Genomic DNA, 19,054 nt, shown 5'->3' on the forward strand with positions numbered 1-19,054 from the left:
GGTACTTGTAAATATAATTATATTTTCAAGTTTTGCCTAAAACTAGATGCGTGATGATATGCTAATAAGGCAATGCAATATAACTTCCCATTCCCTTTCCCTTTTCGTTTTTCTTTTATTCTTCGAATTACATTGAGTTTGAGTATGCACGTGTTACATTCATGTGAACAAGTCTATATTTATAATAGTTGTTTATTCAAATAATGACCAGATTATAAGTATAAAGAAACTAAACGATATGGTAAATGAAGAAATAAATCCTTATAATAGATTCATGCTTAAATACTTCGTAAATGGTACGGATAATTAAATTTTATTGTAACCATGATGAGGAGAATTTAAAATCATTTTTATAAAATAAATAATGAACCCGTTTCGACGCGCCCTGCGACGCGACGTTGCTTCAGGCTGCTGAAAAACACTGATAATTGATGAAAATTTAGAATTTTTGATACAGTGAAGATAATTATTAGAATCGGCCTGAAATATGTCTGGTTGATGAAAATAACTGAAATTTGTAAAAGTTTCAATTCTACATTAATGTAGAGCCTCATTCAAAACGGCCTGAAACGATATTTCAGCCTGCTGAAAGTGACTGAACTTGTGAATATTTCAAATGTTTTGATATTGTGTAGAGCTTCATTAGAAACGACCTGAAACGATATTTCAGGCTGCTGAAAGCAGCTGAAACTTATTATAACTACAAATCAATCAATCAATCAATCATTTATTTATTGCACCATGGTTACAACAAGAGATGTTACAACATTTAAACAAGTAAGTACCTCATGGACCCTAAAAGGGTATGACAAACATTTCCTTAAACTAAGATTTATAATATTTACATATGTCATGCAATAAAGCACAAAAAGTAGCATCGTATTAAATTATATAAATAGAACTAATAAATTACATATTAAAGCTATCTGCGAAGAAATCATTAATAGAATAATACACTTTTCTCGCAAGGAACCATTTCAATCTTTTTGCGTATGTTGTATCCCTTTCCTCTGCCTTTATAAAGTCTGGAATATGATTGTAGCATTTAGCTGCTGCATAAAGAGGGCTTTTTCCTATATATTTGTAATTTAGGCGCGGGTAGCTCAAGTTTGTATTTTAGCCTTCGATTTGGCAGCTGTTTGAACAAGTGTATGTTTTTTTTGACATAAATACATAATTCTAAAATATAAAGACATGGCAGCGTAAGTATGCCGTGCTCAAAAAAATGTGGCTTGCAGCTATCGGGTTCTTGGATACCCACCAATGCACGAACGCATTTCTTTTGATATTGTGTAGAACTTCATTAGAAACAACCTGTAAAGATCTTTCAGGCCCCTGAAAACTCCCTGAACTTAGTGAAAATTTAATAAATTGGCAGGGATGATAATATTTCGGGTTGTTAGAACCTGTTGGAAATGCTGATATTACGGGTTTAAATCGTGTTAGACATCAAGGTACTTAACTGACATCAAGGTACTTTGTCAGCTGATAGAGCTCTTTTAAAAAAACAACGTGTACTATTCTAATCATATTTTTAACCATATAGTGCAAGATGACGCTACAACACTCGTAATGGTTGTAAGGACGGTTAAAAATTGGAAGGAGCGGCGATAATTAACCGTACAAATATAAGTTTGGCTTATTATTAACGGGGCAACTGAAATATTAAACAGGAACTTTCATTGGGCATACAATAATATTATTTGGCTGTGCATTAATAGTTTAGAGCCAATAAGTTTATATTAGTCTCAAATATAAGCATGATAATTATTAAAAAAAAAACTGGCAGCAAAATCAAGCCACCAAAAAAAACATATAGGGAACTTGAAGTGATAGGTTGGCGTCTAAAATAATAACTAAAATATTGCAAAGCGATATACTTATAGTCGAAATCCCTAATCATGAAACACCTAATGGCCATTGTACCATTAGGTCTTTAAATTTTTAATTACTTATTTCAATAGTTACCACTGTATTCTGCCAGAGTAGGTGCGACGACGAGCGAGGCGAGGAGGAGCATGTTAGGTTGACTGTGTAGTCAGTGTAGAGGTAGTAACCAAACAAAATATTTTAAAAGAACTTCATTTTTGAATTAATAGATAGCCATTTTCTTTTTAAAATGTGCTTCATAAAATGGTCTCCAGATGCCAAATAAATAATTGGTACCTGTCTAAAAGTAAACAAAAAGCTGTAACAGTAATAAAATACAACTCGTATTGATATATTTTAAGGCTCCCTTTTTGTTGCCAATCTATTAATTTAGTACCCATTTCTATTTTTTAAACTACCCAAATTTGATTAATTAGATGACCGGTTAAATACGTGCCCATAAGTTTCAGTGATGGACGTAATCATAATCATAATCGTTTATTGCAGCCATGGTATTAAAAAAATGTTCTTATTTAGTCCGTACGTACATGGACAGTAAATGACGATAAGGTCAGCGATGGTGGGTGCAGAGAGATCTTCTTCTGTTGTCATGCCCTAGCGGGCGTCGGTGGCCACCTTTGCAAAGTCGTTTCTATTCTTGGCCAGTCTTGTTAGCGTGGCCGCGTCTTTGATGTTTGTCCATTTTTTTAATGGCAGGCAGAAAGATGCGAAGTTCAGATCTTAATGTCACAGAAGTGGACGTTAACGAATGTGAGATTCGGGAACGTCCAACGCGTAAGTCATCTGGCATGCCAAGTGAGGGAGCGGAAGGGAGCCTAAAAGGTAGGCAAAGCCGCAAACACTTGCTGCATGCGATGCCAAGTGAGGGAGCGGAAGGGAGCCTGAAAGGAAGGCAAAGCCGCAAACACTTGCTGCATGATGAAGAATATGATCGCGATTTACGGCTTGAGAGAGATTCATGTTCGCGAACACGAAATTTGGGCGGCTACAATGGTAGTGCCTCTTGGCGCCGCCGCTCGCGCGGGGAATCTGTTAGAGATTGCCACGGTGGACCGTCAAGCCACATTCCGCGCAGTAGAAGCACGTCACCATATGTGGACGCACGAGCCCGACGGAAATTGCGGAGGTCGCGGAATTCCTCTTATGAAGACAACGAGGATAATTATATATAAGCACCCACGACATCATGTGAGTCCCAAGACGGTATGGACGCATGGAGAGAAATAGGCAATATATTTATAATAACAGTTCTGATGATGACTATCGCATAACCTCTGGACATAAAAGGTTATATATACTCTCACTCTCCGAGCGTCGATCGGTTCAAAAAATTCCCAAACATAGTCTTAATTAACGGCGTGATAGCTAGTGTTGAGCCGCTCACTCGTGAGGCACCTCATTTGTACCACTCATTTTGTTAATTTGTCGCAGTACTTCGTACCGCAAAAATGTCTTACTTCACTCCTCTATTCATTTTACTTGATTCTAAAATTATCTTTCTCCTAAAAGTTCTATTCTTAACCTTCAGAATTGCACTTCAATTAAATGTTACTATTTATTTATTTATAAAGGAAGTGATGAATACATAAATATGTATATACATTAAATATTTTTGTCGCCGTTGGAATTAATGGAATAGTCGACGCTGAAAATATGCTAGTACCTCACCTCATTTGAAGTAAGACATTGTAACACCTCATTTTAGAAAATGAGGTACTCATACAAACTCATTTTAAATTGATGGCCTACCCATCACTAGTGATAGCGTAAGTAAACTACCCGAATTTGGTGAAAATGTTATAAGTAAATTTTTGAACACCATAAAAGATATGAAAGGCAGTTTATCTTCTAAATTGTCGTTAAATAATGTTCACGAGTCCGATCCAATGTAGAAAGATTAAACCATTCTTACATGGCTTACAAAGTAGAGGAGTGCTGAGATTTACGGGTGGACAGAGAAAGAGATTATACATTTTACGCTTCCGAAACTTACAGGCCCTGCTAAATCTTTGTACCAGGATCCTAGCACTGTCCTCTACACGTGGTCGGAGTAGAAAAAGAAACTTGTAGAATCTTTCCCATGTTGTGATGATTACGCGGAACTTTTAACAACTATGCTCTCCAAGAAAGCTAAATATGGAGATTCACTTGAGCACTATTATATGACAAAGTTATATTTATTAAACAGATTTTGTATTAAGGGTTGGAAAGCTGTTGTTGACTGCTTGTTAGATGGTATAGAGGACCGTGCTTTCGTGAACCTGAAGAGGGTCTTAAGTATTTAGAAACAGTTAAGGTGGGGTTTAACAGAGAAATAGGACAAAAATTTGATAAGCAGGGACAAGATAGGAAATAGTTAGATAACCCTACTATAAAACAATCGGATTAACCCTCTAATAAAATTGTTTGTCATAATTGTAACGAGGAAGAACACAAAAGTTTCCTGGGTAAAAAGACAGCGGACCTGTGGGAAGCTAGGTCATCTTCCAGTCTTCTGTAGGTAGTAGTAGAGAAACAATTCCAAATATAACTATTATCGATATCCTGATAAAAAAAAATACATACAAATCTTTTGTGTTTTGTCAATATGGGTATTGGGTAGTGCGTTAACTCTAAATAGAAAACCGACGGGAATAAATTGAATTAAATTTTGACACTAGCAACCTGCCTGTAACGGTAGGTGTAGCTGGCCGCGTAAAGCGATAATTAGGTAAGACAAAAGCTAACGTGACCGTACAGGAATAAAAAAAAAAGTTGATGTTATGATTACCTATATTATTATATATTTTATTAATCAAGCAACATGGCTCAAAAGGCTGGGAAACATAAAAAAAAAAATTAAAATTACAACTTAAATTAAAAATACAGAATAGATTAAATTAAGATGTTACCTACTAAAATACGTAAGATTTAGATTTAAGGGAAACATGTCATAAAAATAAAATAATAAAAATAATAACAATTAAGATATATGGGGAAGAGGATCTTTATTGAACAAAATTATAATTATAAATACAGAGGTTACAATAAAAATTAAGATTGAATACAAGGAAATTATGGCTACTTATGAAAGATTATAATATATTGTACAAGTCAATATAACGATAGGTGGATTGACTCTAAAGCTATTTATAGGCTTGGCAAGCTTCTTTAGCAGGTTTGTACGTGACTTAGCTGTGATACGCAGACCACTGACAGACATGCTGAAGAAAGGCAATGAATGGAAGTGACCAGAATCAGTGACCAGGATGATGCATTCAACTCATTAAAGGGAAAACTAATATCTAGATCTATTCTCAATATTTATGACCCGAAACGTAAGACTCAGTTGCTTTTCCAAAAAAAAAAGTGACGAAGGCCCTTTTAAGCCAGTCTCGTACTTTAGCCGGAAAACTAAACCAGATAAGCAACGTTCGCATTCATTTGAACTAGAGACCCTCACGGTGATTACCTCCTTGTTATAAATGACAGCTTTTCTAAATTCATTAACATCTAGCCTGTTCGAAATACAAAGACCTCAACAACGGTGAAGGTCTTCCGCGACTACATGAGCTATTTTGGAACACCCGTTAGATTAATCACGGACCTAGTGAGCGTTAGGAGAGAAGTGCCGAGTGGTGGTAAATCAAAATTGGGTAGCAAATACCAGGGACCGTATAGGATTATTAGATGCCTTCCTAACGACCGCTAAGTAGTCGAAGATACACCACTAACACGGAAAAGGGCAACCATCGTTATGAAAACATAAGTGCGATAAATAAATTAAAATCTTGGTTGTGTTTGATAACAAGCATGGTAAAGTAAGTAAGTAGTTCCGAATTTGGCAGTGACGACACCGAAAGTCCAAATGGGTCTGAGTAATCATCATGGCTAATTTGCATGGCTGTTAGTCTAGGATCTAGGACATAGGTAATTTAGATAAATTGATAATTTTTTAATTAATATTGCACTATTGTAAGTTCGAATTTTCAATTGTATCTGTATCTGTAATTAGGTAGAGGTGTGTGTGTACTAATAGAAATCCTAAAATATAATAACATTATGTTGTTTGATTATTATGTGTTATATAAGTGCTATTGATTAGGCTTTCTTGACGTTGTTCAATGAGTTCATTAAAAATAATTAAATGAATGCTAATAAATAAAGTGATCATATAAATTCGTATAACTTAGTTAAAATATACTTTATTTTGTAATATACTGTTATAAAACCAGTATATCTAACATTTAATCGAATGGTAATTGTAGATGAGCAAAGGGACTTGCTCTAGCAGGATGGCCGAGCTGTAAGGATACTGTGTGGTTTATATAGATTTTTAGTACTTATAAAACATTTTTCTAGATTAAATAAGCTAAGTGACTTTTAAAAGTATTTGTAATGATCGATCACGTGAATGGTCACGTGATCGATCCCTCCATCTTGAATATTGAACGATCATTCGTGGGGTGACGTTCGAACGATAAGGTCGATCAATATTAAAAATGGTAGAAGGTATTTGAATTGTGAGCAGGTCAGTTCGTTTTGTTTTGTGAGAACCCGAGATAATAATTATAGTATGTGTCTAAGTGTATACCTACTGTCGCGTGCGTGTGGTTAATCAGGCTCAAAGAGATTATATTCATTGTGCCAAATAAATGTATTTTTATCACACATACCGTTGTTTTAATAAAATGATTAGACCTCTTATATCATGATTACCTACCATAAAATGTAGGTATAAAGTATGATGAGGCCAAACCCCTCCCGCTCAAACCCCCGTACACCGCACCGCATGCGCCGTTAAGTGGGTTAGGTTAGGTTTGAACTGCTATCCTCACAGAACCGAACAAAAGTGGGTTAGGTTAGGTTAGAACCGCGAACCTTACAGAAACGAAATGCTTCCTTTTCTACATAGCGCACCATCTACAATAATCTTTCACCGGGCCGCATAGAAGTCGGTTTTTTTTTCTTAAAAATTATATTATCATACGTCATATACCCAAGAAACCTTCTGATACAAATCAAATCTCTACGACAATAGAATAGTTTTTCGTTGTGTTGGTGTACGTGGTTAATGTGTTTTGTTGAAGTCATCTAATTTAATAAGAATAAGCGATTTCAGCGATTTAACCTTGAAGATTGCACACACTGATAGGTGGATGCGAAATGTAGCGAGTCTTGCTTGAGATGCGCGCTTATCACTAAGACGATCGTCAAGCTCGTATCAAAATCGTTATAAACTGTCAAATTAGAATTGACCTCCAGGATTCTGATCCACATGTGATGTGCCAATCGGCATTATAACTGGCATTATATTATTGTATGTAAACAATTTGTTTACAACATACAAAAGTGTGTGTGGGCAAGCGGCCTGCTATTTCGGCCGCGACAGGAATAGCGGGTATTTTAACACCGGTATAAATAGAGCCATTGTGGACGGACTGACCCACATTGTAGTCATTGCCAAATTTTATTGACCGCGGAACTTACCAAATACGATATAAAATGTGGTTTGAGAAAAAAAGTTGCTCAGCGTAAACAACTTGGCAATCACGTCATAGAATATAATTAGAGAAAAAAATTAGGTATCGATCGACGAAGTGGGACCCTAATAGATACTATGAACTTTGAGGCACTAATTAAAAAGGTGCTTAAATTTGTTGTTTAGCCTTGCAATCAAGTCAGATGCTTCTGGGGTATATTTGTCAGATTTTGTCAAAAACCGATTTTCGACAAGTTTTGCCAGTTTTCACTAAACTGCCCGTAACTCGGAAACTATAAGAATCGACAAAGTGGGACCTTTTACTAAACTTTGATACATTTACATATAGTTGGTCAAACCAATTCGTCAGTCAGTAAGAACCAGGAAAACTATACTCTTCCTTTTCTTTTGGGTGCTAGTACTAGTGTAAGACAAAGGTAGTATGATTCTCTCTGTCTATGTTTGAAATGAGACAGTCCTTTGACAAACTATATCTCTTTTCGTTAAGCTGTTAGAAAATGGTAGACACTTTTGACGAGTAGTCGGATTCATTACTTTTTTTGATGCTGACTACCTGCTTTACCTACACATACCTATGTATGTAGTATGTTTAAATAATCATGACATCTGAAGCAAAGACTAAGGAACTCATTAGTCAGCCTTAGCCGGGGTGTCTCGCATGCCGTTAGTGCATCACACGTGCATAATGAATGCAGGAGTACTTGTATGCAGTGAGATGCTGCGCTCAAAAGGAAGTTAAATACAGTCTAAGAGGAGTCTTAGGTCTCAGCCGCTGTCGCTCGTCTGAGCAAGAAACATAAAATTAACTAGGCGCTCTGTAAGCTGTAGACCTCGCGAGCATAACTTATAACTGAAGAAATATGCTCCGCCATTTTGAAAAAAATGCAAGAACGAAATATACAAAGTTTGATGTCTAAACGTTATGCTGCGGCCACACATATCGGGATTCAGGTAATATTCGCGATGGCGTCTCTTTCGCTATCCAAGGGAAATGAAAGAGACACCATCAGGAATATTCGCCGAATCACGATGTGGCCGCACCCTTACCCAACAGTCCCAACACCACATTCTAAAATACAACTGTCATGTCATAAACAATTCAAAAACACCACGGTCACCGTAAACATACTAAAGTTCCCGAACTTATGCGCTCTCGTAATAAAAGTAAGAGCAAAGAACAATAAGTCAGCTCTACGCGCCCCGCGGGACGTCCTAATTGTCGGGCCGTGTGCGCCGCCCTTAACGCGCTAACGAGTGATGCAACTTACACATTAGGGTGCAGGAGTTTGAAGGCTTTTAGACCTGAATCACCGCACACTAGAATCCTTATAATAATTCATAGCTGTATAGGTAAGTATATTTTTTACAAGACAAAACAGTGCTCTAAAAGTAGAGGCAAAAAACGGCGGTTTTCTTAAGGATGATCAACAAATAAATAAAATTCATCTCGTTCATCTGCCATCCATACTACTACTCAAAGCTCCGATTAACAGGCAAGTAAAGTGAATGAGGAGATGCGTGCATAATACGTGAAATAATTCTTTAAATAAGTACATAACTTACAGTCATCCAATAAATACTTTTAATGTATAATCTAATGCGCTACATAGATGCTAACTTTACCATCCGCCCTTCCTATTTCTGTACAAACTTATAGGCAGAAATACTACCTAAGCTAAAGCCCGAACAGGAACAAAGTATTACAATACAAAGCTTTGTCGCTCCATTGAGCACCTGCATTGATAAATATTATATGCGGCGATGAATGCGAGCGCAGAAGTCTGCACAAAGAAGAGTGCAGAAGTCTGCAAATAAGTCTTTGTTCCGGTTTTACACGAGAAATGAGAACAGCTGCTATTTAATTCGTTTTGAAATTTCTAAAAATATACATATGTCGCTTTTAAAACCTGGCTTTTTCTGCTCTCAGTTGCCACTTCTGTGTATAGACTGAGATTATTGAGAAAATCTTACTTAAAATTATTTGTAGGTACACTGTAGATATTAAAACATGATTGAGGGTAGCTAAAGCACGAACGGGAACAAAGTATTGGGTACACTACATAATTCCGAAATATTTTATGCCGAATTTTAGAATATCGAATTTTATTACTTCGTTTTTAGGGTTCCGTACCCAAAGGGTAAAAACGGGACCCTATTACTAAGACTCCGCTGTCCGTCCGTCCGTCTGTCACCAGGCTGTATCTCACGAACCGTGATAGCTAGACAGTTGAAATTTTCACAGATGATGTATTTCTGTTGCCGCTATAACAACAAATACTAAAAACAGAATAAAATAAAGATTTAAGTGGGGCTCCCATACAACAAACGTGATTTTTGACCGAAGTTAAGCAACGTCGGGCGGGGTCAGTACTTGGATGGGTGACCGTTTTTTTGCTTGTTTTGCTCTATTTTTTGTTGATGGTGCGGAACCCTCCGTGCGCGAGTCCGACTCGCACTTGGCCGGTTTTTTTTTAAATGCTCGACCCATCAAAATTCTGACTGCCGTAATTACGAACGATGAAAATCACGAAAGTGTATATTTCCGAATAGCAAAAAAGACGATTTTTTTAAATTCCGAGCCACATAATTCGGAATATAAAAATTCCGATAGTGATAAACACCGAAATTAACATTTACGATTTTTGGAATCACGAATTCCTAAATGCCATTATTCTAAAAATTTGAATTCCGATTTGACGTGACTCCTATTTTAAATATCCCCATTTTTTTAATACCGAATTTATCGATTTGTGCTCCGGATCTGCTCCGGCAAAGCAGCCCCTTCGCCCTTTCGTATCAAAGCGCAGACATATAAAAAATCGGGATTATGAAAATCGAGGTTATGAAAGTCGGAAAAACATATTTCGGAATATTTGGGTGTTCCCCAAAGTAAGTATTGCAATATTTTGCTGTCCCATTGAGCACCTGCATTGATACATATTATAAGCGGCGATGAATGCGAGTGCAGACTTCTTTGTACCGGTCATAATATTTACCTACACGAGAAATGAGAAAGTTGATAATGTAATTTCTGTAAAGAGTTACGAGTAAATAATGCTGTCAGAGTAATTTTTATCCATATATGTATGTATTTCAAATCCGAATGGCGCAGTAAATGGGGTCATATAATAAATAATAAATTAAATTATATTTCTTTCAAAACCTGGCTTTTTCACACAACTCTTTCCTTACTGATTGCTGCACATATTTGAGACATTTTATAATACTTTTGATAAAATAATCTTATGACAAAGTGTTTTCCCTGTATTCAATTTAAAAATATATATGTCAATATCTTTGAAATTCTGTAAAACACGCTTTAAAGTACAGGGACAAAGTATACAATACAAAGCTTTGCCGCTCCGTTGAGCGCTTGCATTGATAAATATTATATGCGGCGATGAATGCGAGTGCAGGCGCCGTCTTTGTGCCTGTTTTACACGGGAAACGGGAAAGGTTGCGGATTATACCGGCTATTGTAGGTTGTGTAAAGAGTTAAAGCTGCTTTAGAACGGATTTATCGTTACATAATGTATTAAAGGTAATATTTTGCATATATCGGCAGATATTTAATCTATTAAATAGGCTGAAAATTACACGCCGCTACCTTTAGGAAATAACACAAAATACTGCTTATACTGCCAACACTCAACAGTTAAACATGAATTGTCGGAGTCCGAAACACTGAAAAAAATAGCCGAACTCATTGAGTATAATAGTAATTCAAAAAATAACAGAACTTAAGGAAATAAATTTTGATTAATATGATAAAACATAAATTATTTTAATACAGTCCTTTATTGACTGATTAATATAATGAAGTCAGGGAAATCTTAGCCAACATGATGATTAGAGTCAGACCAAGCTATGTTGGCAGCGATTTTGAGAGCACAGACTGTGTAAGTGTTATTTTAAACGTACTTTCCCCGTTAAATTAGCAATAAAAATATTTTCCCCTAAACGCAAACCTAATACAAATATTCCTAAAATTCCTAAAGTTAACTCATTTTTTTTTCAACTATCAAAGCAGATTTCCAATGACGAAAAAATGCATTTCTGCAGCAAACCCTTTTATGACCTAATTCAGAATTTTACTTTTATACCAAGTTAAAATATTGCTAAAAATCTGAATTTTCTTTGTGACGTCACAATTTTCCTGACAAAAAATTATTTGCCACGCCTACAGGGGGTCCATGCAGGGGGGACCATTGACGCGCGTCTCTCAATGGCAGTGGAACTGGGTCACCACCAGTGACGTCACGGCTGCCCTACATACACCGGGCGTAGCCCTGCTTGCAGCCTTCGTGCTTTTGGACTGTAACACCGAGTGGTAAAGGCGAGTTTTGAGGAGACTAATAACTATCAGAGCGATTATGGATACAATGAATTGGTCAAACGAAGTGTTTCGATGGTTATTTATAGAAGGAATAGTGGATGTGAATGAGTAGGTATATTTTATTAAATTGTTAGTCGAACCAAGCTCTCTGTGTAGGTACTATACAATAGGTAGGTATATTGTGCGTATTCAAAATGTCATTTTATTATATATGTTCAAAAATAAAATAATTGCCTCTGGGACTCGGGCAGCCAGCCTATTATGGATAGCTTTATCCATCTTTATCCACGTGATAAAATAACTGTCACTGTTTAACACCGTGGGAAAGAAAGTGACGGACACCGTTTTATCACGCTGTCACGTAGACAAGAACGACCATCATATCCGTACAGGATATGTTAAGCCAACAATTTATATGTTCTATCGATCATCATACAACTTTTTTTAGCAAATATGCGCCCCCATCAACAAGTTTTATATACTTAAAGGAAATAAGTATCGCTCACAGACGACTCTGCTTGTTAAAAAATAATAATATTTTTTTGGCAAACGAAATTGTAACCAATAACCATAAGAAGCTTCGGATAAATATTATCTAAATAAGTGTATTTCACAGCTGTAACTGGCGTATTCTGATTTTAATAACAAGTTATGAATTAGATCCATTTTAACCAATCCAGATCTAATTCATAACCTGTTATAAAAATCTAAATACACCTGTAGGTTACCTATAACTTAAATAAAATACCAATAAGTATGTTTCTTAATTTCGACTTCCAAATTAAGAATCATACTTAAAACCTCGTTCGTCATTTGAAAATCCTTAACTGATATTTTCTGATTCAATACAGGCATTCTATTTTTAGCCTCTGAGTTGAAGGGAAGGGAAGGGGTCTCCTGCCGAATGCGAATATACCGGTTTTTGCTCTCCCTAAAAATAGAAATCGTACGTGAATATTTGGATTACCATAGGTACCTATATCTTCGTGCCTAAGTACCATCGCCCCCACATTTAAACTTACAAGTAATGCTTATTAGCAATATATGTATGTGTATACGAGTATAGGTAATATACCAAACATACATGTACGTGTACCAAAGAAGCAGAGGGCCTACCGTGAAAATCGAATGACGAAATTTTAATACGGTACTTTCCTACTAGTCCAAGCAGTTTCTTTTTTCGATTTGCCAAAATGGAATTTATAAGAAAACGTAACTTGTGACGTTCAAGTCACCTACTTATTTAGTTCTATACGATTTATTAGATTTTGTCAAAAAATGACTGCTGTCTATGTTTTACCTACTGATAATTTTCTGGTGCTTTGTTTCGTGCATGGAGTGAAATAATTTGTTTGAAAAAACACGAAACACTCACGTGAAATTTGGTGAACAGGTTTTATTTTTGTAAATAGTCAGTTTTGGAAAGTTTTCTTTTAAACCAAATGTTTTGATAGATGCTCCGTATTCACTATACCTTAGTATTTCGTCCATTCAAATCCAACTCGCATATCCAAATCTTTGACATCCTTTACAGTCATTGAGGTATAACAAGAGACGCCATCTCGAATAAAATGTTTCCGCACCTCAGAGAAGTGCATGCACTTCTTTGCTTTTATTATTATTTCATTTCATTTCAAAGTAAGTGCTTGGTCGTAGAAAAAGTATTGTATGCAACGTTGTTTAACTGAGTCAAAAAATACTCGTGGCGTCTTTATTAACAATTTTCGGCTTCGCATGCATGCGTGCACTTCTCTGAGGTGCGGAAACATTTTGTTCGAGATGTCGTCTCTTATATATACCTCAATGTTTACAGTACCCCGTACCATCCCGGACATATCACACGCGACCTCGAACACAGACAACGTACATCCTTACCCACACCATCCAACAACTCTACACGACACAACTTGTCCATTTCCATTTCCCGCCATCACACGCTATCTGGCACAATGCCGGCGTCCATTGTCTATGCCACAATGTGCTTGTCTGTGGTGCGCGATAGTGGCATAATGAAATAATGCGCGGTTATTGTGTTGGCAGGCCTGGGTTTGTTCTAGAGAGGAAAATTGTGCATACATTGTTATGTTGGCTTACTGTGACGTCATTGGGTGGCGATTCTTAGCTCAATGCGATTGTGTGGAAGCGTATACACTTGAGTGGAAACTGGGGCGGTTTGCTAAAGGCAAATAGAATGTAAAACAGTAAAGGAAGGATCATTTATATGGGTAAATTAAGAGACAAATAAACAAAGGAAATTTGATAGTTGAAGTAGATGGCGTTGTACGTTTTGAATGAATGTTGTGCATTAAGCATAATAGTCTCAAACTCAGCGCTAACTATATTATGTATTGAAATTAGTTTTTAATTGTTTTGGTCAGGCGTACTTATGCGTTTATAGAAACGCATAATACTCTCATTAAAAAACGATAAATGTACATATAATACTGTCAACTGTTATCATTATTTTTAAAGTCCTCGTGACCATAATCTGAGGGGTGAATAACTGGGTCATACCGAACGACTTTTACTATAAAGCGAACATTGTAATCGAGAACAATATCTGCTGTTTTATAGAAAACATTGACATATGATTCTCCGAAATGTCTGAGAAAGCAGGTTTTTTTGAATTTTCGAAGTTGGTACCCATAGTAAAAGTTGTTCAGTATGAACTACATATTCACCCCTTAGGGCCACTTGCACCATTTCACTAACCCGGGATTAACCGGTTAAACAGTTAACCCTGTGTCAAATTGTACTGGTAACCATGATAACTCCGGGTTTAACCGGTTAACCCCGGGTTAGTGGAATAGTGCAAGTGGCGCGTGTATGGTGAGACATTAACAAAATCACTCCTACTCCTAAAAATCCACAAATATATATAACCTACTCAATATTACACCTTAATCGTCTTAAATAAAGTTGAGAGTTGTATAGATATTATTGGGGCAGTAGCGCGGTAGACGTTCTACGAAGCTACGCAGACCCTACGAGCTACGGCGTAGCGGGCGTAGCGTAGGCGGCTACGCGTCGTTTACTTTGAGGCTTCAAATGTCAAATAGACAGAAATAACCGTAGGTATTTAGGTACTGTTCGTTTTGACAAATCGATGTTTCCGTCGAGATTTTACATATCGGTAATTATTACAATTTAATAGTATATAAATATGAGGAAATAAAAATATCATATATGTACTCAAATGCATCAAAAAGATTAACTGAAATAAGTTTTATGTATATCTGACGACCGGTCTGGCCTAGTGGGTGATAGTGACCCTGCCTCTGAAGTCTGAAGCCAATGGTCCTGGGTTCGAATCCCGGTACGGGAATTTATATAAGTAAGTATGTATCGTCGCCCAGCACCCTTAGTACAAGCTTTGCTTAGTTTGGGCATAGAGAAATATAGTAAGACAAGAGTGCTCACTCCATACATCCGTTAGACTATTAATTTCAGTGTCTACATCTAGCATCGAGTAGCGGAACTATCAGTACTGCAATGCTACTTGACAATAGATGTAGCACCGACCGGAAAGTCTTATCTCAACAGCATACGACTTTCCGGTCGGTGCTACATCTATTGTCAAGTAGCAGTACTGATAGTTCCGCTACTCGATGCTAGATGCTAATAGTCTTTTTGGTACTAAAACTGATGTATGGAGTGAGCAATCTATGTATTTTTTTCTCTATGGTTTGGGGCTAGGCTGATCTGTGTAAGATGTCCCCTAAAAAATGTATTAATTAAAATAAAATAAATGACAATAATTTAATTGTTGATAGAAACTTTTTAGATCACTGTGTACTTCTTTGTCAACTAATACTCCTCGAAATAATTCTAACAAACCCAAACACAATGAGGATGAATTGCGTTGTTTTATCCCAGAGTTCCTAATGCCACCATCATTAGATCAGCTCGATGATACCATAATCGCATCACCCAACTTAGGTACGTAATAAGCTCACAAGGTGTTAGATAGAATAATAGTGGGATCCGTTCAGGGGCATATTCGGCATCGTGTTCTGATTAGGAAAAAGCAGAAGAATAAAATGTTGCTAATTTTACTTCCAAAATATCACTATACCTTATAAAACAAAGTCCCCAGCCGCGTGTCTGTTTGTGTGTTTGTATGTTCGCGATAAACTCAAAAACTACTGAACGGATTTTCATGCGGTTTTTACCTATCGATAGAGTGGTTCTTGAGGAAGGTTTGTGTATAATTTGTTAACCCGTGTGAAGCCGAGGCGGGTTGCTAGTAAATAATATAGTTCGGGTTATTTATTTCGTTGATTTATTTACTCTTTATTCCACAAAAACAATAAAAAATTTACAAATGGCCGACTTCATGCCAAATAACATTCTTTACTAGTAAACTAGTCAACCATTTAAGGATAGTTTACGTTAATAAAGCGTAACAGCGTGCATATCCACGATAGTACATGGAAAATGACGTTATCGCAATTCGAGTCGATCTAACTCTAATACATTTATAAGCGGTTTGTAATGTAAATTACTTGCCAAATTGCATAGTTCTAGGTCAAAGGGAAGTACCCTATACATTTTGATTCCCTTGGGAGTGTTGAAAGATACGTTTTTTGCGGCATAAACGGCCGTATCTTTTTTTACGTTAACTGGATGGTTTTAATTTCAACTCGTTACCTCTAAGCGTTCCCGAGTGTTTTATTTCCCTTACCCATTGGTCTTGACAGGCAGACGGACGGACGGACAACAAAGTGATCCTATAAGGGTTCCGTTTTTCCTTTTGAGATACGAAACCCTGAAAATACCGTGTTCGTGTAAAACCATGGAATGCAATCTATGTAATTTCTTTAAACAACGATAAAGTTAAAGTACTCGTAGTATGAAAAGTGGCGAGGTCATTTATTTGTACACAATTAAAGTGTTTTTTATGCGAATATTTTTGGTAGTTAACTTGAATGAATTTGTGAAAAAATATGCTTTGGCACTTTTCTTGGCAAATTAAAAAAAATCATGAGTTCAAGCTTTGATTGCGCCTGATAGAGCAAAAAATGCGCGTAGAAAAAATATGTAACTTGTGTAAATAGTTTGCCAAGAAAATGGTTAAATTATTTGAAGTGAACTTTCCTTGTTTGCTGTTTATTATGATTCGTTTTTTATTTGGTATAAAAATAAATATCAGGATACGGCGACCACGAGTGATGTTTCAAGTTTTTAGTAAAATATTGACACGTAATGTCATAAAATTAAAGAAAAGGTAATTGAATTAGCAACTAGAAAGCTACCATTTAAGCAATCACAAGTTTATTAAATGAAGTAGGTATCTTTTATTCTTTCTATGTCCTTATAGTTTTTTGTTTGATATATGTAGATATTCATTTTGGATTTGGATACAGTTTAATACCGTGCATGGTAAGGACTTAAGTAGTCAATAAATGAATCAGATAGGTATTTCATCTTCTTCTTCTTCCTCGCGTTGTCCCGGCATTTTAGCCACGGCTCATGGGAGCCTGGGGTCCGCTTGGCAACTAATCCCAGGAATTGGCGTAGGCACTAGTTTTTACGAGAGCGACTGCCATCTGACCTTCCAACCCAGAGGGTAAACTAGGCCTTATTGGGATTAGTCCGGTTTCCTCACGATGTTTTCCTTCACCGAAAAGCGACTGGTAAATATCAAATGATATTTCGTACATAAGTTCCGAAAAACTCATTGGTACGAGCCGGGGTTTGAACCCGCGACCTCCGGATTGCAAGTCGCACGCTCTTACCGCTAGAGCACCAGCGCTTACAGATAGGTATTTCATGCTAACGTTTATTTATGCTTCTGCTTGGTTGGACGATACTACGTATAGATAGGTAAAGGAAAGATCTACCGAAATGAGTATTGCAAGTGCATCACGCTTAATTTTGTTCCTATACTTATTTTGGAGATGTAATGTATTTCGATCGAACTTCTGAAAATTACCTGCTTAGTATTATGTATCGATTATTTGGGAACTATTTCATCATCATCATCTTCCTCGCGTTGTCCCGGCATTTTTGCCACGGCTCATGGGAGCCTGGGGTCCGCTTGGCAACTAATACAATTTCAAAACTTAATCAAATCATTATCATTACGATGCCATACCACTCGCCCAAATCTTTACGGAGATTTCCACGCACATACGTAGGTAGAAAGTTATATAGAATCTTCTTACCTAGAATAATGATAATTGTACACAAAAGAGAAAAGGTTTTTCAGGACGACAGACACAAATGAAAGCTGTTAAAAATTTGGTGCGCAGTAGCCAGACGTGGCAGTGACGACTCGAGCGACGACAAACGCATCCGTCTCTGTCTAATATGTTATTGATGGAGCAGGATAGAGGAATGGTTACAGACCTGCCAGCCTATTATCCATCTTTATCCACGTGATAAAATAACTGTCACTGTTTAACACCGTGGGAAAGAAAGTGACGGACACCGTTTTATCACGCTGTCACGTAGACAAGAACGACCATCATATCCGTACTGGACCAAATCGGCAGATCGGCCACGTCTAGCTTAGGAGGTAGGTACCAACCGCACCCCGCGCGCCGCGCGCCGCCGCCGTAGGAAAAAACCTCTTACAAAACAGATCGATCAATATGCTCCGTCCACTCGCCGGCCATCATCTCCTGATCAGAAACACCACATATATTTACACTAGCTAAAACTGGGACCGTGGAAAATCTCTCACAAAAGGTAGTCGTTCCGGGTTTTCAGGTCCGGTCGTGCGGCGCACGGCACGCGAGGGTTAAGGGTAGGAAGGTCGAGGGCGCGGACAGGTGGTCGTGCCCCGGGTTGCATAACCCTGATCGTGGCCGGTATCGACGCGCCGGGCGCGCATGCGCGTACCTTCGCAGCCGTAGCCCTGGCCGATGAGGCCCCAGAGGAGATCCGAGCAGTGGTGGCAGTAGGTGGGCTTGTGGAAGGTCTTCTTGGCGAAGGAGTGCGTGCGGTGAGGCGCGGGCGCGGCCTGCGCCATGGCGGGCGCGCGGGCCGGCCGGGCGGGCGCTACTCATGCCGCGGCGCCCAGGGGCGCGCCGCGCTCACAGAGCGGCTGTCGCGGCCCACCATCGCGGCGCGTCTGCGTGTCCGCGGCGCTGCCCGGCCACCCCCCGACCCCGCCCGACCGAGCGGCGCGCGCATCCAGCCCGCCCTGCCCGGACCACTGGTGTGAGCTTGTGCTGCCGTTAGATATGAGCGCCGCGCCGGCGCGCCGCCGCCGCCGACAAAATTTTCGCGCCGCCGCCGCCGACGTTGCGCTATCGGCGTGGCATCGGCGTGACCTTGGTAGTTACTACTACTTTCAGAATCAGATAATATATTTTTAATCGAGTTTAGATCATTAACGG

General features: G+C 38.0%; 1 protein-coding gene across 1 annotated transcript in view; it reads right to left on the minus strand.

The window, feature by feature from the left end:
* The window catches only part of LOC134661607 (diacylglycerol kinase theta), a 65,951-nt gene extending 47,158 nt beyond the window's left edge, over positions 1–18,793 (minus strand). Inside the window, exon 1 of the mRNA XM_063517781.1 lies at positions 18,555–18,793. Within this exon, the coding sequence (XP_063373851.1) occupies positions 18,555–18,684 (130 nt within the window). The 5' untranslated portion in view covers positions 18,685–18,793. The remainder of the gene's footprint in view (positions 1–18,554) is intronic.
* Between the last annotated feature and the right edge of the window lie 261 nt (positions 18,794–19,054).

The sequence above is a fragment of the Cydia amplana genome, chromosome 2, assembly GCF_948474715.1.
Source record: "Cydia amplana chromosome 2, ilCydAmpl1.1, whole genome shotgun sequence".
Lineage (NCBI taxonomy): Eukaryota > Metazoa > Arthropoda > Insecta > Lepidoptera > Tortricidae > Cydia > Cydia amplana.